The 20,701-nt window shown below is 47.6% G+C and overlaps 1 protein-coding gene across 6 annotated transcripts in view; it reads left to right on the top strand.

Moving 5' to 3' along the window:
* TBC1D1 (TBC1 domain family member 1) overlaps window positions 1-20,701 on the top strand; it is a 210,709-nt gene that overhangs the window by 157,175 nt on the left and 32,833 nt on the right. For all 6 annotated transcript variants that reach the window (XM_059673412.1, XM_059673429.1, XM_059673419.1 and 3 more), the window contains 2 exons: window positions 12,431-12,616; window positions 18,485-18,646. In XM_059673412.1, coding sequence (XP_059529395.1) covers window positions 12,431-12,616; window positions 18,485-18,646 — 348 coding nt within the window. The remainder of the gene's footprint in view (window positions 1-12,430; window positions 12,617-18,484; window positions 18,647-20,701) is intronic.

Genomic DNA, 20,701 nt, shown 5'->3' with positions numbered 1-20,701 from the left:
TCTGTTTGTGTTGGGTGGCTTATCAGTCTGTGTTTCTGACCCTTTATGTTCATATTGGGAAGTTTTCTGGAAGGAAATTTATTATCAGTGTAATACTGGGGGTAGCTGATGTGGGTCCGTAGGGAGGGACCACTTTCTGAAAGCCTTTCTTAAGAAAATGGTGTTAATTTTAAGTTTAAATAGTTGTCTTTGACAAAGATAAAAACTAGGTGTGGCTGGTATTTTAAAGGCAAGAGGTGCATTTTAAAATTTTATTTAATGGTGAGGTCATCCATGATGGATGCAATCATCACTTAATTAATTTGAAATTGTTTATTTAGAAGGCAGGTTCCCTGGTGTCATATATGAAACCACCAATTAAGACAAACCTATCACCTAAAATAAAGTGGCTGAACAAATGCCAAAGGCCAGGGGTTCTAAAACCGTAGCGTGCACTGGAATTCCAGTTGCTGGGCCCACCCCAGAGTTTGTGGTGCAGAAGGTCTAAGGTGGGGCCAAGAATCTGTGGTTCTGACAAGCAGCCAGGTGATGCAGAGGGCTGGTCTGAGACCACACTCAGGGAGCTGCTCCCGGAGCCTGAACTCGTGGCCTGGGTTCTGTTCATGGCGACCCGGGTGCCGTTGTGGGAGGGTGTCAGGGGGACAGCTTGTCCTCTGCACCCTCAATGAGGTCCAAGCAGGGTGGGCTCGCTGTCATCATGGAGAGTCAGTAGTGTAAATGACGACCGTTGGATGGCCTGACACCTTTTTTTTTTTTTTTAATATATTTTATTGATTTTTTACAGAGAGGAAGGGAGAGAGATAGAGAGTTAGAAACATTGATGAGAGAGAAACACCAATCAGCTGCCTCCTGCACATCCCCTACTGGGGATATGCCCGCAACCCAGGTACATGCCCTTGACCGGAATCGAACCTGGGACCTTTCAGTCCGCAGGCCGACGCTCTATCCACTGAGCCAAACCGGTTTCGGCAGCCTGACACCTTTTAAAAAATCCATGCGGATGAGATCAGAGGCCTGGGTGTGGGTAGGTCCCGGCACAGTTAGGCGCCCTGGCTTCCAGAAGCAGGACTGAATGGCTAGTCGTCCTGTCTCCTCATCTCTGGAGCTGTGTCAGGGCGGCGGCCTCGCTGGGCGCAGGGGCCCCTTCATGGTTAGACCTGACTCATTTCTCACCATCTGCGCCCCTTCCCGCCTGCCCCCGGCCCCCCCCCCCCCCCCCCCCCCGCCCAGCACACACGCTTTCCCAGGGTCCTAGGAACATCTTGGAATTTCTGAATCCATTGTGATGTTCTGTTTTCATTCCTGCACTACACCAGGAGGGACCCTCTCTCTCTCTCTGGCAGTCTACGTCCTGGTCACCCTTCGGGACTTGGTGCTTGGCCATTTCCTCCCCGCTGCCCCTCCCCCACCCCACGAGAGGGTCAGGTAGGGCTTAGCACTTCCAGAGGTAGGTCCTCCATGCGGCCCTCTGTACTCGTCCTCCCCCGAGGGCGCGGGTGTCTCCTTGGGGGCAAAGTTGGTTTCATTTCGTCACTGTTCTTGGGATAAATTAAATGAATGATGGATCAGAGGGGTGCTATATTGTGTTTTTTATCAAGCTTTATATGTATATGTATGTGTATGTATGTGTATGTATATATATCAGATATTTACATAGAGATATATGTAAAGTTGTAAGTTCTGCATAATGAAGACTAAATCTGTCGACAAGAGCTGCGCCCCAGTCCCTTGTGCCTGGAATCACACGAGGGCCTTGTTTGTTTCTTTCTGCTTCTGTGCATGTGTTTCCTTGTCCTCTGTCTACTCCAGACCCAGCCTCTTCCTTCTCTCCCTTCTACTTTGTCTTTTCCAAGATGCTCCAGGCTGCTTCTCTGGGCTCCTCTTGTGTATATTATCTGTGCTCAGGGGAGTGATTGTCAGCCCTCGGATGCCATTCTCAGAACCATGGAGCTTGGCTGAGGTTGCCTGGGGCCGGGGCCAGGGCCGGGGCTGGATCGGGGAGCATAAAGGAGAGGCTGCAGGACCTGGCCAGGCAGGGAGGCTGGCGGAGCCTTCCCAGAAGGCGTGACCTTGGGGCTGAGCTTTGAAGGAGGAGGAAGGGAGTCAGCCAGACAAAGAAAGGCCAAAAGGGCATTCTAGCCATTGTGGGAGCGGCCAGCCCTCTCCACGCCCCTAGTGACCGCAGGTCCCGGACACACTAAGGCGGTGACCAGGGGCCTCCTATTGTTGGAGGGAACCCCTGGGACAGCATGTGATTTTCTTCATAGAATACGTGTCTGTCTCCCCCAGTTTTCTTTTTTATCCCAGCCTGAGTCCACTTGTTAGATGTCTACCCAACGGAAAGCTTTGGCAGGGTTAGCATACGGTAATGGTGGTAATAGAAACTCAGCACCGTCTTAGTGCTCTCAAGGGTTTTTCATTTAATCCCTGCAACCAGGCCGTGGGCGGTGGGCGCTGTTACTGATGAGGCCAAGCGCTTGCTTATTTCCTGGTTAGAAAGTGGCAGTTCTGGTGCGATTAGGTGCCTCCTCCTTTCCCTCTGGTTCCTTCCCATCACCCGGAGGCCCTGGCAGGAGCCAGCCTGGCCTCTGAGTTCCAGTCCTGGCTCCACCAACTAATTAGCTCTGGTCTCAGGCCTGACCATTGAGGGATCAAAACAGTCCTCGCTCATCGGGTGGCTGTGAGGACAAAATCCATGGGTGCTTGTATAGCATGCCTGGCACGTAGTAAGTGTCAAAAAATGGGACTTTGTTCCTCTTTGAGTCTCAGAGTTTTCATCTGGGAAGAGAGGTGGGGTGGAGCTCAGCCATCGTCCAGTGCCCCTTTCAGCCCTAAGTTTCTGTGTTCCTTCAAATGCTGACCATTCCCCCCCCAACCCCCACCCCGCCACAGTCCAGAAGGCAGGAGGAGAGCAAGGGGGTGCTGGAGGGGAGTCCTGGACACACCCGCTCACACGTCCTGCTGGCACTGAGCCAGGGCCTCTGTGCGGTGCTTCCCCTCCCTGCCCCCCAAGGTTTCCCATAAAGCTGCAAGGACCAGTTTGAAATTCGGTGTTATATAAGCAGTGTGCCCGGAGCGAGGACACTATGGCAAAGATCAGCGTTTTATACTCCAACTGAGGCTGAATATTTGTTCCTCTTTATAGTTTTGTTGTTTTTAAACAAGAAACAAGAGCTCTGATATTCAGCCTTCTCAGAAAGTTCAGTATCCTTCCCCTTGCAGATGCAAACACAACTGCCATTTATTGCAAAGGCTAATTTTACCCGTGCATTGAATAAACATGCATTAGTCTACGGCATTTTCTTGGTTCTTTTCAAGATTATGTAGGCGTGACTCTCAGAGCCACCGTCTCCCCCGCACTGGGGACAGCAAAGCTCTTGGTGCCTGGCCTGTGCTCTCACAGCCCCATTCTGGCCGGCCGGCCAGAGCTCCCGGAGCACCTGCTGCCCTGTTCTCCAGTCCAGTTCTCTTCCCTGGACTCCCCACCACCTTGCTGCCTTTCCATTGCCCCTTTGAGCTGAGTCTGGCCTTCCTGACTCCAAGTCGTCTTCACGGAGCCTGGGAAACTCGCCGGAATGACTGATTGGGGAGGGCGCAGGGATAAAGATCTGCAGGGCTCTTGCTTCTCTTTCCAGTTTCTGCATATCCTGGCTGCTCCTGTTTTTTAAAATGTGTGTGTTGGCCTCCCCATCACAGAACCTCACCTCCCATTCATCCCATCTCGGGCAGGGTTAGGCGCGCTCTTCTGCAATCCAGGCTCAGCCACTCTCACCTGCTGTTTCCACATGCACACTGTCTGGTCTTCTGGTCATTAGCCAAAACGGGTTACGGAGTGGTTCATTGGGAGTCACCTGTACCCTTGTTTATGCCGCTCCATGTACCCACAATGGCCCCGTCATTTCCCCGTCTGAACTTTTCTCGTCCTTCAGGGACCACCTCCACTTCCAAAACCCTGATGCTGATGCTGATGCTGGTAATGAGAAGGACGGTAGTCGACATCTTCTGGAATGCATCTAGGGGTCAGGCTTGGTTTTTTCCATGTAGTTACCTAAACATTAAGTTTGTGCCCACAGTGATCCCGAGAGGTAGGCACTGTTACCTAAATTTTGCAGATGAGAAAACAGGTGGAAAGTGGTCAGACCACCTGTCTGAGGTTAAGTACCTGGATCAGTGGTGGATCTGGGATTTGATCCCAGACATCTGACTCCAGGGCCTATGCTCTCGACCTGATAAACAAGCGATGCATTTTCTCTGCCGAACTTCTAGAACACTCGCAGTCATGTACTTCTCTCAATCACCCTGTTGAAAATTTTAAATTATTAATAAACTAGAGGCCCGATGCACAAAATTTGTGTAAGGGTAGGCCCCACCCCAACTGCTGGGGCCTTTGCAGCCCCAGCTGCCTCATGGCCCCAACCCTCCCCCCCCCCCCCGCCCACACCGCCTTGGCCTGGCACTGCCCACATCTGTTGCCACATAGCCCTGGTTCCCCAGTTCCACGGAGTCTCCCCATCGATCACCCTGCAGAGGGTGGCCTGGGCCTCCCTCTTTGTGGTGATAATGGAGCCCCCCCAATTGATCGCCCCACTGGCCGGTGGCCTGGGCCTCCCTCTGGGGGGCGATCGTGGGGCGATGGTGGGCCCCTGACCAATCACATCGCACCTGCCTTGGCTGGCCTGGCACCAGTGCATGTCTTAGCATGGTCATCTGGATGGTCATTCTGCTGTTCAGCCGTTCGGTCGATTTGCATATTACGCTTTTATTATTATAGATGTATTGGGGTAACATTGGTTAGTAATAGTATATAAATTTCAGATGTACAGATTATAATTTGACATCTGTGTACTCTCTTGTGTGCTTACCAGCCGAAGTCTCGTTTTCTTCTGTTCCCATATATTTGATCCCCTTTACCCACTTCACCCCCCATGCCTTTCCACTCTAATGACCACCATACTATTGCCTGTGTCTCTGATTTTATTTGTGGTGTTTGTTCATTTGTTGCTTTCTGTTCTATATCCCACATATGAGTAAAATCATATGATTTTGGTCCTTTTCCATCTGACTTATTTCACTTAAATAATATTCTCAGGATCATCCACATTGTCATAAATGGCAGTATCTCACCTTTGTTATGGCTGAGTAGCATTCCGTTGTATGTATGTATGGCATCTTTACCCAGTTATCCATCAATGGGCAGTTAGGCTATTTCCTTATCTTGGCTATTATAAACAATGCTGCAATGAACATCACCCTGTTGACATTTCCAGGGACTGTGTCATATTCATATTTGCACTTCTAGCAGCAGGTGGCAAAAACTTTAAAATATTTCTTTTTTACCAAATGAATATTATTTTTTAAAAATGCTGTTTTCCTATAGCCGGGCCATCATACAGGACAATATAACTGTAGGAAAATAACGAAGTTCTTTGATTTTCCATAAACCATTTAAAGAAGTCCTGGTCGGGTTGTGCCATGACCTCAGAGCCACCTTGGGTTAATGGGTCCCTTTGTTGGTGACTCTTCCCTGTGCACCTGCTGACTCCCAGGCACGGGGCACGGCGGAGAACAGCCGTCTCCGCTCCCGGTCTCGGCTCTGCTGGAGTGGAGGCGCAGTGAGTTACTCGTGCTTTGTAAACAGTGTGGCGGCATCCAGAGAGGCCTGCCCGTTCCTTTCTTAAATCTAATGTTCGCGTTACTTTGTTTTTTTAAGAAATTTCCTCCAGCTGTGGGGAACAGCAGATGCTGCAGATGTTAGTCCCGTCGCCGTTAGCTTTCCGCCAGAGATTCAATGCTCAGTTTCAACTCGCATTTCCAAAAACCCATTCATGTTGTTAAAACAGGTTATGGAATAACGAATTTTAAACATTTTCTCTTCTTCTGCACAGGAGATCAGGGTTTTCAAGAGGGACCCGGAGAGAGTTATAAAATGCTCTACTGTGGGGCAGCAGGAAAAGCCAGAGTATTGGAGAGTGAGGGTCTGTCTCTTCATTGTCTTCCAGGCCACTCAGCCTGTGATTCACTCTATGTCTGTGAGAGCAACTTAATGTCATGTCTGTAACTGAGGGTAAAAACTCGGTATTGCACTAGCCAGTTTGGCTCAGTGGGTAGAGCATCGGCCTAGGGACTGAGGGGTCCTGGGTTCGATTCCAGTCAAGGGCACATGCCTGGGTGGTGGGCTTGATCCCCAGTAGGGGGCGTGCAGGAGGCAGCCGATCAATGATTCTCTCTCATCATTGATGTTTCTATATTTCTCTCCCTCTTCCCCTCCCCCTCCCTCCATCTCTGAAACCAATAAAAAAATATTAAAAACAAACAAACAAAATAAAACAACAAAAAAAACCTGAGTATCGCTGTCTCATGAAAATATAGGGAAGGCGCCCACATGCATGTTCCATTCTCTCTTGCCGGTCACAGCACTGATCACATCCATACCGACAACGCAAGGTCACACTCCTCCCTCGCGTGTGTGTTCAGGGCGAGAGCGGATGCAGCACAGGGTCGGAGAACGACTTGACATCTGAAACATTGACACACCTGCACGGATCGTTTTTATGACTCTGAGGAGAATGTCCCAGCAGGGATTTCAGCGGAGGCAGTGGTCTCTCAGGCCCCTGAAGAATGGCTGGTTTTAAAGCTCTGAGAACCCATCAGGGGCTGCTCTTTCTGAAAGTCTACGGAGTTTAAGCGTTCTGCGTCTTGTCATTGCAGGAGGTGACAGAATAGTAAAACCTAACCCCAGGCTAATGTTAGTGTAGCCCTTGGTTTTGTGGCTTTGCAGACTTTATAAATATGTCTGTCCGCGCTTGTGGTCTCCACGGTTGGGGCAGCTGGAGGTGAATGTCATTCCTCACATGTTGCACCGAGGGATCGGAGCCCAGACAGTGTACCTGTTTGCAGGGAGAGGGACCGGCCCAGTGGGCCAGCGCAGCCTCTGCAGCACTCAGCGTGCTCTTCCCAGCAGCCTCTCTCTGGGCGCCAGTCTCCCAGCGAGAATGGCAGCCGAGGAAAGAAGCCCGGCCCCCAGTGCTGTTCTGGAGAATGGTGGGAACATCGGAGCAGCCTCTCCAGACCACCTCGCACCTCCCATCTGGGTGCATGAAAGGAGTCTGTGAATGCTGGTGGCGGTGGCCGAGGTTGTCCACATCGGTAATGCTGTTTCCTAGCAGAACAAGGTGCTCAGATGACGGCTAACCAACAGTTGCCCCTGGGTGCGTGAGTACACACCTCACAAAGCGGCACCCCAAACGCATGCACAAGGGTGCAGACACGTGAGAGAGGTCTGGTAGCAGAGCTGTCGCCTGTCCCAGACCTGATCTTTCTGCACTGATAAGGAAACAGCCCTCTCGGATTGAATTAGCCAGGTCAGATTTAGAACAAACAGATATGTAATTGTCCCCCTCTTGTAAGTCACTGAGCTATTCTGTAACTAGGCTACTCTTAATATGAACAAAAGAGAATATACTTTTAAAAATTCTTGTTCATTATAAACTGTAACTTCAGTAATTGTTACCGCATAAAGTAAATGTGGACGAAGCGGGTACGTTCGTACCTTTCCCCAGGTTTTAGGCGACAATAATGGCAGGTTTTTAAAGTTCAGAATTGGATTCCCGTTGGGGTTGATCTTGCCCCTCTTTCTCCCCAGAGGGCATTTAGCAGTATCTGGGCATTTTTATTGTCACTACTGGGGTGGGCGGGTACTACTGGCATCTAGTGGGCAGTGCCCAGGATGCTGCTAACCATCCTACAGTGCCCGGAACATCCCCCATGGGATTACCCCTCCCAGAATACGAGGAGTGCCGCGGCTGAGAAACCCTGCTGTCAACGGTGAGGTTTGCTTGCCGACCTTTTCTGTGGACTCGCTGTGATTGAGTAATTCAGAGGTGAAGTTAGCATGAGCACTTGCAATCCTTTGCGTCCTGCCCTTGGCCTTGGTACCCTGATCAAGGTCAGGACAAGCTCTGGTCATGTGTGAAGGCTTCCTTTTACACATGGCCAGGCAGCTAACAGTAGCAGCTTTTGGTCTGTGTCCTAGTGGAAACAGTGAGAGAAAATGAAGAGCTGACATGATAGTAAGTACATAGGGTCACACGAGAGCATGGACCGTGAAAATGTAGTGTGAGCCCCACCATTCATAGTGTTTGGAGAATCGCGGTGTGGCTGCCTCTGGGAGCTTGATGGCAATCCAGATGCCCAGGTTCCCCTCAGACCCGATGAATCAGGGTCAGGGTTTTAGCAAGATGCCCCCAGGATGCTGTGCACCCAGAAGGCAGGGAGGCACTGGACACGCATTGTTTACTGTGGACGAAATGACACCGTGACTGCGACTCTGACTCTGACTAGTGGTATGACCTTGGTCAGTGGTCGGCAAACTGCGGCTCATGAGCCACATGTGGCTCTTTGGCCCCATTGAGTGTGGCTCTTCCACAAAATACCACGTGCAGGTACGCACGTACAGTGCGATTGAAACTTCGTGGCCCATACACAGAAGTCGGTATTTTTTGGAAGAGCCACACTCAAGGGGCCAAAGAGCCGCATGTGGCTCACAAGCCGCAGTTTGTCGACCACTGATCTTGGCAAAGTTAACACAAACCCCATGGCCCCTGGGTGGTTTGGCTGTAAATTGGGGCTATCATCGCCTTTCTCATGAGGTGGTGTGAGAATCAGACAAACTTATTTGTGTCAAGGACTCATCACATGGTAAAAGCTCAGCAAACTGAGTTGTGACTGACAATAAGTAAAAGAAGGCAAGAGCAGAGAGCATTAGGAAGGCAGTTTACGCCTCAAACCCCACAATTGTCACCACCAAACAATGCTTGTACCCTCGGCAGATCGGATTTCTCTGAATAAGAAAATAGCAAAAGCTGGAGCTTCATAAGCTTCTATAGCTTGTGGTCCTTGTCAGCGACCCAGTTGGCAGAAATACATGGACCAAACAGCCTAAACTCCTAGACGTCGAGCTCCATGAGCCGGCCTGAGTTACACCTGCTCTGTCCTTTACACTCCATTTGAGAGGAATGTAGCCGGAATTTTCAAGACGCCCAGGAGAAAGGCTGCGGTAGACAGAGAAGATAAGTGTCGAGGAAGGAGACTGGGTGAGATGAGCCCTTGTCTTATTAGTAGGGTTTAAGAATGGGATAGAATGCCATATGATTTCACTTATTTGTGAATAAAATAAACACACAAAATTGAAACAGACTCATAGATACAGAGAACAGACTGATGGTTGCCGGAGGAGCGGGGGGTTGAAGGACTGAGTGAAAAAGGTGAAGGGATTAAAAAGCACAAGCTAGTCATTACAAACTAGTCACGGGGATGTAAAGTAAGCATAGGAAATACGTTGTAATGACTATGCATGGTGCCAGGCGGGAACTGGAAATATCGGGGGGAGCACTTTGTAAAGTATGTGATTGTCTAACCACTAGGCTGTACACCTGAAACCAATACAAAATAATATTGAATGTTAACTGTAATTGGAAAATAAAATTAAGAAAAAAATGTCTAACTCAAAAAAACAAAAAGAATGGCAAAGAATTGTCAGGTTAACTTCACCTACTGTTTTGTTGACTGTCGGATGTGTGTGACACACACACACACACGTGAAAGTGTGCTGACCCGCTACTCTAACCGCTGCCCTGTGCCTGTCACACACACACACACACACACACAAACACACACACACACGTGAAAGTGCGCTGACCTGCTACTCTAACCGCTGCCCCGTGCCTGTCATACACACACACACACACAAACACACACACACATGTGAAAGTGCGCTGACCTGCTACTCTAACCGCTGCCCCGTGCCTGTCATACACACACACACACACAAACACACGCACACACGTGAAAGTGCGCTGACCTGCTACTCTAATCGCTGCCCCGGTGCCTGTGTCATCAGCTGGGAGTCACACTGTTTGGAAACGAGACTCTTGTGAACCAGTGGGAGTGTAAATACTTCCAACATGAGGTAAAGCAGAACTGGAATCATAATTGAGTGTCCAGCAGAGTTTCAGCAGCAAGATGGTAAAAGGAGGAAAAGGGGGGAAAGGTTCAAATGGAAGACTTCAGGCTGCAGAGTGGGATGAAACAAGAACACGACTCAGATTCCTTCTGAAAAGGGGATTAGAGTTGATCATATTCCACAGTGACTAGTGCGTCTGTGCATCCTGGTGTTTGTGGATTGATTTGTCTTCCCGGGGTTTTGTATTTTTCAGTCTTTGACTTAAATCAGAACAGTTCAGCATTATTTTTCTTTAATTTTCTGATGATAAAAATTGTTTACAGTCGTGCATTCAGAAAATACAGGAAATAGAAGAATGACAAGCATGCCCAAACCCAGCACCTGCTTGTCCCTTCCTTTATTCATCAGTTATTTATAAAGTACCTGCTGGGTGCCAGGCCCCGTGCTTGGTGCGGGACAGATCCTCCCTGACAAGGTGGCTTTGTGGAGTCTTCTGAGAGCTTCCAGTTGTCTGGCTAAACAGCTAACAGGTTTACTATCTTCTTACTGTGTGTCGGATCCTGTTTTAGGTGGTTTATAATATGTGTATTAACTTGGTCCCTCTAGCACCACAACGAGGGAGGTGCTGTTATTCCCACTTGACAGATTGGGAAACTGAGGCACAAAGAAGTTAAGCAGTTAGCTAAAGGGCACAGAGTCAGTAAAGGCAGATTCTTGATTAAAACCCAGGCAGCCTGGCTCCAGAACCTGACCTATTAGTCACTGAACTGTACTGCCATATCACATGCTATACTATACGGACAGTTCTGATTCCTGCGTTTATGTTGGCCATTAACACTTGAGCATCCTCCTGTACTGTACATGAATTGTGTATAACTTCTTACCTCTAAACGAAGTAGAATTTTTAATTTACTCACTTGTTTAATAGGATCATAATGAAATAAGCATATATAGAAATGTGATGATAATCATTTAAATGCTACAGCAATCATTAAGATTTCTTAATGCTTATCATAATTTTTTATTTGATTTTTCTTGGTTTAATTTTATTTTCCAATTACAGTTTACACTCAATATTATTTTGTATTAGTGTCAGATGTACAGCATAGTGGTTAGACAGTCCTATGCCTCATACAGTATCCCCCCCATCATAATTTTTTTAATCCAGTCATTTTAAGAGGAGTTAACATGGACAAGTTATTGTAGGAAATTAAACATTTTGTAGTCATGTTTGATTTCATAGCAGGAAAATAAACGCAAATTCAGATAAGGGTAACAAGCGGTCGATGCCGACGACTGTCCTGGAAATGAATCGTTCATGTGGAATTGCGTCGGAGCTTGCACTGGAGAGATTGTACATTGCGTTACGGGTGGTGTGAGGCTCAGGGCTTTCATGGCATGTGTTCACACCATGATGGTGTTTAGGTTCAGTTTAGACAGAAGTTCCCAAGGATGAGTTGTGTCAGATGGGGCCACTCGGAGAGGAACTTGTGCTGCAGTTCAGAGCTAGTTGCACAGCGGGCAGGGGATGCTCTCCGTGCATGTTGTCGGTATTTGTGAGTGGTAACATTGTGTACCAGCAACATAGAGTCTGAAGTCGAGAAAGGTACAGATTCATGAACTGTAAAGAGATTTCAACTAATAAATGGAAATTTAAAAATTGACACCATAGGATACATTGGATCGGTGGGTGCCCAGCGGAAAGCATGGGCTTCCGAGTTGGGCAGACATGGGTTGGGGCCCCAACGCCTCTGCGTATTCACTGTATGGCCACAAGCAAGTCCCCTGGCTTCTCTGAGCCTTGGTTTCCTCTTGATGCTAATGCGTGCCTTCTGGAATTGAAGGATTGAATGAGTATATAACACACCTGGTACTGTGCCCAGCACTTGCTAGAGGGTCCGTTAATGGTCACTGTCATTATTTGCTATTAAATATGTTTTAATCTTCTTTCCAAATACCTTTCTAAATACCTATAACAGAGTGGTTGAGCATGCATATGAAAGCAAGACTGGGTTCCAGTCCTGGCTCTACTGCTTCCTAGCTGTGTGACATTGGGAAAGTGACTTATATTCCCTGTGTATCAGGTTGCTTTCTTTAAGACGGAATAGTTCTACTACCTATGTCTTGGGGTGGTTGGGTGTTAAGTAAATGATTATACATACATCGTGAGCACCAGGTCAATGTTTGCTCTTACTACTACTAATGTACTCATTAACTCAGAAGGAGGTATATTGCACCTTAAATAAATAGGTGTCTTGAGCATTTCCTCAGCTTCTACAACTTTTGCTTACTATTTACATGTTGTTAGATGTCTGTAGTTCAAACATAGTTTATTACCGTGCATATTAAGACATGAATCATCAGTTTGGGTAATACCATGTGGTGAGGAGAATTTTCCGATTTGGCAACATGTTTGAATATAAATTGTTGTTGAAAAATGACCGTTCTGAAATGTCCTTTTCCCTCCAGATTATTCTGAGCTGGGAGAGCTTCCGCCGCGGTCTCCGTTAGAGCCCGTTTGTGAGGATGGGCCCTTCGGCCCTGTCCCGGAGGAGAAGAGAAGGACATCGCGCGAGCTTCGCGAACTGTGGCGCAAGGCGATTCTACAGCAGATCCTCCTCCTCAGGATGGAGAAGGAAAACCAGAAGCTCCAAGGTTGGTTTGCCATTCTTTAGACTCGGCAGGCCTGGTGATCAGAACTTGTCTCGGCTTGAAAGTGACATCACATCAGACGTAAGCATGCTGCCTTTCAAAGGAAGCAAGACACTCTCACGTGCAACACTTTACATACGACTGTACAATTACATAGACGTAAATATCTGTTAATCAGTAAAATGAACACCACTTTTTGGAGATCTTATGATCTCACTAACTGTATTAGTTATCCCTATATGGCCATTTTTAGCATAGTGCCTAGAACTTCTGAGAGACAACCTGCAAATGTAAGCTTTAACCTCCTCTAAAAGTGGGTTTTGTTTTGTTCTCTCTCTCCCTGCGTTGCCCTCAGCCAGAGTCTGTGCCTCGATGCTGTATGTGAACTAATCCCACATAATCACTAACTTCATAACCTCACTGTGCATGTTTAGTGAGCTGCAGGTAACCTGAAACGTCAACATTAGCCGAGCTCTACCTGTGCGATATCAGGGTGTTTATGTAGCCAGGCTCACTGGGTCCTGAGGACGGCTCCAGGGTATTACTCGGAAGAAGAAAGGAAACTAAAGCCCAGAGAAGCCAAGCCACCTGCCCAGGGGCATGTCAGGATCCAAATAAGCCGTGAACTTTGAAAGCTTAGGTTTTGTTCATTTCCTGTTTCTATGCTGTCACTTGAAGCAATAAGTATTATTTTCAAAGTAGCTAAGAGCTGAGTTTATGTTCCCTGGATGGTGTAATGGAAAGAGCATGGGACTTGGAGTGTAGAGAGCGGCCTGGCCATAAACTAATGAGGAATTTGATGCGGGAGGGATTCTGGACACACCCTCGGAGAGAGCCTGGGCAGGAGCCGGCCGTGCCGTCACCCCCAAGGAGTTTTTGGAATTAGAGTCCAGCGGTCTCCCTTTAGCTGTGGTTTTCAGTTACCTGTGGTCTGGAAATATTAAATGGAAAGTTCCAGAAATAAACAATTCATAAGTTTTAAATCGTGTGCTGTTCTGAGTAGTGTGATGAAACCTTGAGCTTTGTCCCACTCCATCCTGCCCGGACATCCATCACCCCTTTGTCCAAAGTTTCCTCGCTGTCTACACTACTTGCCGTTAGCCATCCAGTTGCGGTTTTAGTCATCAGAGCCACCGTCAGGGTGTCGCAGTGCTTGTGTCCAGGTCGCCCTTATTTTACCTGACGATGGCCCCAACGCACACAAGTGGTGATCCTGGCAGTTCGGATGGGCCAAAGAGAAGCCCAAAAGTGCTTCCTTTCAGTGAGAAGGAGAGTATGTACAGGAAAAACATAGTGTCTGTGGTGTCTAGTACTCTCTGTGGTTTCAGGCATCCCCTGGAGGTCTTGGCACCATTCCCTGTGGATAAGGGGACACTGCTCTACATTTCATTGACCTTCCTCCCTGGTTGTCCATCTTCATCTTTTAATAACGATCTTGCTGTTTGTAAGAAGCTGAAAGTCATTAAGACACTGGATTTGGTTAATATGGTTCATAGTCCAGATAAGTCTATTATCTTTGACCAAGTACAAGAAATGAAATAGGAAGTAATAAGAACTTTTGATATGAAAGTAGCCCAACCGTTGTAAAAGGCTGCTTGTGGGCGTAGACTTGGTATCGAAGCTGAGTGAGATGGGCCGTTCCGAGAGGTGCTGTCAGTGCTAGGACTTCTCCCACCTCCATGAAGGTGATTCATTCTAAAAGCAGTGATCTAAAGGAGCTTTGATGGGGATGGCATCACTGAGTGTGTCATCAGTTGAGTGACAGCACCCATGTTCCTGAGCATGTTGGTTGAGATTTTTGTTGAAAGTGAAAGACAGTCGTGTTTATCAGATAGGTCATAAACCTTAGTGCCTATCCTGGTTGACTGTGCAAATGACAGCCACGGAACATCAGGGCTCCCCTGTGAAACGGGAATGGTGCTGGCTGGCCTGGGAATGATGGGAAGAATCGTGACTATCATTGACGAGGTCAGGGTACCAGAGAAGCAGAGCTCCTGTGAAGCTGTGTAGATGGCGACTTGCCTGACCAGAGTGAGCTGGGACATTTCCTGAGGTCACCTGGAACACCGTGCTGGCAGCTGTATATGTGCACTGGCCCCCCCCACCACCTTTCCACTGCTTCCTCATTTCACCTGCAGCGTTCAGTCCCCTGTGGCCTTTCTTTTTTACTGCTGGGATTCATTTCTCTTTTTAGTTCTGTGAAGTTCAACACGTGTTTACCTTTGAGGTGAAAGCACAGTAAGCTTGCCAAATATAATTTAGAAAGCATTGCATCAGTATGTACAGTACCTATATTGCTGAGAAATCATCATCAGTAAAAGCCTGATTGTGAATTGCTCAAAAAATATTTAGTAAGCTGTGTTGGGGTGGGATAGGGGGCAGGGTTTTGTCATTAAATACAGAAGCAAGACTTGATAAGAACTTATCAGGGAATGTACTGTGTGCTAGAGAGACAGCCATTCTATTGCTCCCCCTCACACCCCCAATTGCTTTTACAAAAGAAAGTTAAATTGCAGCTGGGAGTGGCTCTTAAAATTGATTACGGGTTCAGGCCAACTGGCAAGCTCTTTGGAAAAGATACTAAAGAAACACGTATGAGGTCCTGCCTACCGCTAAGCCTAGTTCCTGGCTTTTGCATATATGGTCCAAATATTATTAGGGTTCTGGAAGCATTGCATCTGAGAAAGAACCAAACAACGTCCTTGAAACCTGCCTCGCTCGCTGTAGAGTGTAGACAGGGGGAAGCTGAATTGTAATTCTCCCAGTTAAACAGCTTATTTTTTCAGTGATGTTGGGACTAAAATGCATCCCCAGCAGTCCCCTGCATGCCCCTCTGCAAGGCCATTCTCCCTCTTATAAATGAAGACGCAGGCAGCCTACTGCCAGGCAGCAGGGCGTGGTTCAGTGCAAGCCCAGCTCTTGGTCAGCACGTTACTGCTTGTCGGACTGACTCTCATAGTTCGGCATTTCTTGTTTGAGATTAAAATGATATTACATCTGCGTAGTGACCCATCGAATTTGGAATTTTAATTGAATTGTAATTGAAGATATTTTTAAAAGGTTTTCCCCTGGTTAATTACTGAGGCTCCCAGCCCCCTAGCCTTCCCTTTCTCAGCTTTCCGGAGGCGGTGGCAGTCGGAAGAGTGTTTTATCTGTAGAAGCGGTTGCTAACGGCACAGAACTGGGAATGGGCAGCCACAGCCCACCCTACGCAGGAGACATAAATCCGATTTGAACGTTAGTCCAAAGTCCAAGTGAGCTCACACGTCCATGTTAAATGATAACAAGTGGTTTCGATGACTCTCGTGCAGTCCTGGTTTCCCCAGCCCCAGAAACTCACCGACACGGGACTGTAGACCCTTATTCACTATTTCAAACAGTTTGGTCTCGTACCTAAAAGTCTTGTGTTGGCACCTTGACGTTTGTCACAGGCTCGCACCACCTGCCTCGGGTGACAGGGATTTTGGAGGCCACTGATTTTAGGCAGCGGTGGTGTCAGAGCCAACAGTAGGGTGTTGCCTCGGTCAAGAGCAGAATGAATGGATTAAGCCTTTCCAGCTGAATCTTCTGGCCAGATGCTCCTGACCTGTTGACATCAGAGCCTGTCTCTTGTGTTGCTTGCCGGGCTCTTCAGTGTAGCCAGACGCTCCCAGGCAGAGTTCACGGCCAGGAAAGTAAATGTGTGTTGGCTCCCGGAGCCCTGTGCTGCTTGCATTAAGCAAGGCTAGGCCTGACCCGATTTGCCACGGGGGTTAGTTCAGTGCTAATGATACCTTCTGTGTTTCCTCACAGCCATAAAAAAAATTGGGGGTTGACATTTAAAAAAAAAAAAAATTTGAACTCCACAGACCTAGGGAATTGTTTAGCAGGACCTTGCAAATTCTTCAAAGTAAGAAGGAAAAGAATAGAGATACTAGCTGAAAAATAGTAAAAAATAGGAGAGCGCTAGGCCTGAGCCACTTGCTACCCACCAGCCAGTCAGTAACCTTGTCAAGCCCTTAATGGCTCTGAGCTCCAGTGACTGTGTCTGTGAGTGAGGGGCTGGACCAGGGGTCTCTGTGGGCCTCTGCAGCGCCCTCTTGTGTCGTATTTGTACCGGGCAGCGGTAATTGGGCCGATTAGGTACCAAATCCATGCGTCAGAGGAATAAGTTCTGCCACCAGGGTCCCGTTAGCCAGATTTACTGAGTTAGCAAATTTGCTCGATTTCTAACTCAGGAAAAGAAAATATTTTATTTTATATCATCAGCATTTAGTTTGTAAAGCAACATTCTGTGCCTTCCACTGTCTATAGTTTTGATAATATAATTTGTGGCGCACGTGCGAGTGAGCAGGCATTTTGTGCATGCTTGGTCTCTTTCATCTCACGAGCTACTCAGTGAAGTAGCTGTAATTCCCATTTTATTTATTTATTTTTATTTAATATATTTTTATTGATTTCAGAGAGGAAGAGAGAGGGAGAGAGAGAGAGAGAGAGAGAGAGAGAGAGAGAGAGAGAGAGAGAAACATCAATGGTGAGAGAGAATCATTGATTGGCTGCCTCCTGCACAGCCCACACTGGGGATCGAGCCCGCAACCCGGGCACGTGCCCTGACTGGGAATCAAACTGTGACTTCCTGGTTCATGGGTCGATGTTCAACCACTGAGCCAAGCAGGCCGGGCTGTAATTCTCATTTTAAAAGTAATAGGACCTGGTGTTCAGAACCAAAGCAGTTTAAAGCCAGAGGGCTTTGGATCCTGCCACCAGCACTTCTCACAGGGCACAGGAAGGACCCTGCTCAGTCTGGGTCTTCTCCGGAATGAAACGGGGTTGGGGTGGAGAGCGTGTATATCTGCAGGGCGTCGGGGAACACACTCGTGAGGTGTGTGCACTGACTTACCAGCGTCTGTAGGGCGAAGAGCAACTTTATGCCAATAAACTTGACTACTTAGATGAAACAGACAAACCTCTAGAAAGATGCACTTGACCAAAAACTGGTAAGTGCCGATCACGGGAGCAAAAAGATCTGAGTGGCCCCGTACCTATTAAAGAGATCACATTTGTACTGGAAATCTTTCAGTGAAGAATACTCTAGGCTCAGATAGCTGCCCCAGATTCTAGAAAACATGTACGGCCCCTAATTGACCCGGGCCTAATCCCAGAGAAAATGTGTAATCCCTGGCTGCAAGCTTCGTAACCCCGTGAGGCCGGGTCCCAGGGCCACTCTGCCTCCTGCTCCGGGGCTTTGGGGAAGCTACTCAGCCTCAGAGGGACATTCAGATTAAACGTTACTAAATATAAAGTCCGTAAGACATGTAGTATTTGTCATCATGAAGAAACTGAGTTCACCAGCTCTGCCAAAGGCTGTGTGCTGACGTATACTTAGCCCTATATCCTACCTGCTCTCCTGATAAACGCACAGTCTGGATCCCCAATGTGATGTGGAGTGGACTCGGTGTCTAAATAGGATTTAGTGCTTTTAGGTAGAAATTTGGCCCTCAGTTTCGATCTTTCTTAGAACTGTCCATTTAAAATCTTCCTGTATTGACCCCCCCCCCCCCCCCCCCGCCGCCCCACTTTGGTGGTTTAGGTATAATTCTTCTTCGTAAAGCTTTAAACGGAAGAGGGTTGGTGGGAAATGCTAGCTACCCTCACGTGTGAGGAGACGCGTCTGAAGAGTGTGCATCTATTCTGTTCTGTTCCAAGAAGCAGAAACAGGATGCTCGGTGGAAGCCTGTAGTCTTCTAGAAGGTTTGGCTGGACAGGAGAAGGAAGGGTCCTTGGAGAGCCTCTCTCAGCTTAGATAACGTTTTCTGTTCGGCAGCCACAGGTGGCAATAAAAGACACGTAGCCGTGGTGTTCACTAACGTGCTCTTAAATGATCTGTTGTAGCTTCCAAAAACGACCTGCTGAACAAGCGCCTGAAGCTTGATTATGAAGAGATCACGCCCTGCCTTAAAGAAGTGACGACAGTGTGGGAAAAGATGCTTAGCACGCCGGGAAGATCCAAAATTAAGTTTGACATGGAAAAAATGCACTCGGCTGTTGGGCAAGGTGAGCCTGCCTGGGAATCAGGCCAGCAAACCTCACCCCTCACTGATGGTTGGGGAGAAGTATGAAATTTTAAAAAAGAAATGTTTACGTCCAATCTCACCCTTTGTTCTCATTCTTTAATTAATCTGTTTCCAGATATCTTAGTTAATTGAGGCGACTTTCATTACCACTTGCGATTCCTCTTAAGTTAATCAGTTAAAATGCCCAGGAAACAGTGAGCAGACGAGGAAAACCCAAGGACTTAGTTGCCTACAAACTTGGTAACGCTCTGAGAAGTACCCTGAGGTCAGTAGTAAGCTGAGAACTAGCTGTGTGGCTTCCCTCCTCTCGGGAGACAAATAGAGCGTTGGACACAGACTTCAGACAGGTCATCCCAGATTCAGATCCCAGCCCTCCCAATTTACAGTGTGATCTTAGGCAGATGACTGAACCTCTCTGAGCCCCACTTCCACATGGTACCAACAGAGGTTGCGGCGAGGAGTAAGCGAGCTGATACCAGGGGCTCACAGCAGTGTCTGCTCCGCCCAGAGGCCCTGGAGAGCGGGCAGTTCTGCTATTTTTTTTATTTTTATTTTTTTTAGTGTGGTCTGCTGACCGTGTACCAGTCCGAACTGTTACTGGTCCAAGATGAGTACAGAACTTAGACTAAGTCTTTACACATTGTATATGCAGGAAACGTATTTATACGTTTTACGTATTTATACGTTCTACCAGTGTAGTAGAGCGCGGGACACGTATTAATACGTTTTTTATAGACTAGCGGTAGAATGCGGGTAACGTATAAATACGTAAACTAAAGTTATCGTAATTTTACTGAACGTTGCCATTTGTGCAAAAAATTAGCAAAAATGGCCCGCGCCACCTGTTAGCACGCGATAAAAACTACCCGCAAACAATGTGTTTAGAAACCTTTCCGGCAATTTGACAGATCCTAATGAAAAATAGTGGACTTTTATTTTCAAGCCTTTCTCCCCCGCCTCATTTTATTTTTCTACGAATTCATTTTGTGCTGTTTTATAAAAGTATCAGTGTGCTGTGGATTGGAGAATCTGAAAAGAAAAAGTTGGTCCTCCATCACAGATAGGGAAGCACCATGTTAGAGCTTAACTTCAATGATTATCAATGATTATCAGTGTTCAAGTGAAGAAGCGGCTATTCCTTTTAAAACGCATGTGAGTGTCTGCTGGCAAGGGCGGGGCTTTGTGAGTCTAATCTGATTCCAGGGCTCCTGGGATCTGGCCAGTCTAGTCACGAATAACCAAGTCTTTAGAAAAAGTGTCGCAGATACATATAAACCTTACGGTTTTCTTCTGACTTCATTAGCTGATCAATGGGAGAAGATACACAGGCATCTTTCCTCTCTAAGGGAGGAAGGGGCAAGTGGTTTTGCTCAGTAGTCGATTAGGCATTACCTAACCTTTATCTGGGTTTCGACAGCATCCATTTTAGTAACACATAGTTATTACTAGTATGACTTTCCCTTTCTGTGGATAAGGAGACTTGGACTTAGAGCAGTTGAGTAATGGCCAGAGCTGGTCTCCCACCCCAGTTCTAGGCAGCGTAGGCCCTGCCCGCGGTTGAGCCGCCCCTCTGTGCTATTCTCTGAGACCAGAAATACGGCAGGTGGGGACGCAGGTTGCAGATGGGCCAGGCTCCCTGTGTGAGCTCTGGCAAGTGTCCTCACCTTTCTGGGCTCTGGCCTCCTGGCTGCTAGAACGGGAGGCATGGACCAACAGAGGAGCTCAGAGCTCTCTTCCAGTTCTCACATAGAGGTTGCTGGAGGCTCGCCATTGCACCACATGGCCCTAGATCGCTGTTTTGAAAAAGGAGGAAGCAGAGAAAAGAATGAGTTCGTTCTTTCCCTTTTCACTGTTGACTACATGATGGTCTACAGGTGGCTTTGCTTCTGCAAAAGGTAAACCGCCAGGCCTGTGACAGCTGTTCCAGATGTGTGACTTTCTTAGAAGCCTGACGCCTGGATATACTGGTTTTCATCATGCATTTTTACGGGGGTGGAGGCTACTAGAAATACTGTCAGTATCTGGGCCCTGTGCA

Source organism: Myotis daubentonii, chromosome 1 (assembly GCF_963259705.1).
Source record: "Myotis daubentonii chromosome 1, mMyoDau2.1, whole genome shotgun sequence".
In the NCBI taxonomy this organism is placed as follows: Eukaryota; Metazoa; Chordata; class Mammalia; order Chiroptera; family Vespertilionidae; genus Myotis; species Myotis daubentonii.
The sequence above is the reverse complement of the archived record's forward strand: the minus strand, read 5'-3'. Positions and strand labels throughout refer to the sequence as shown.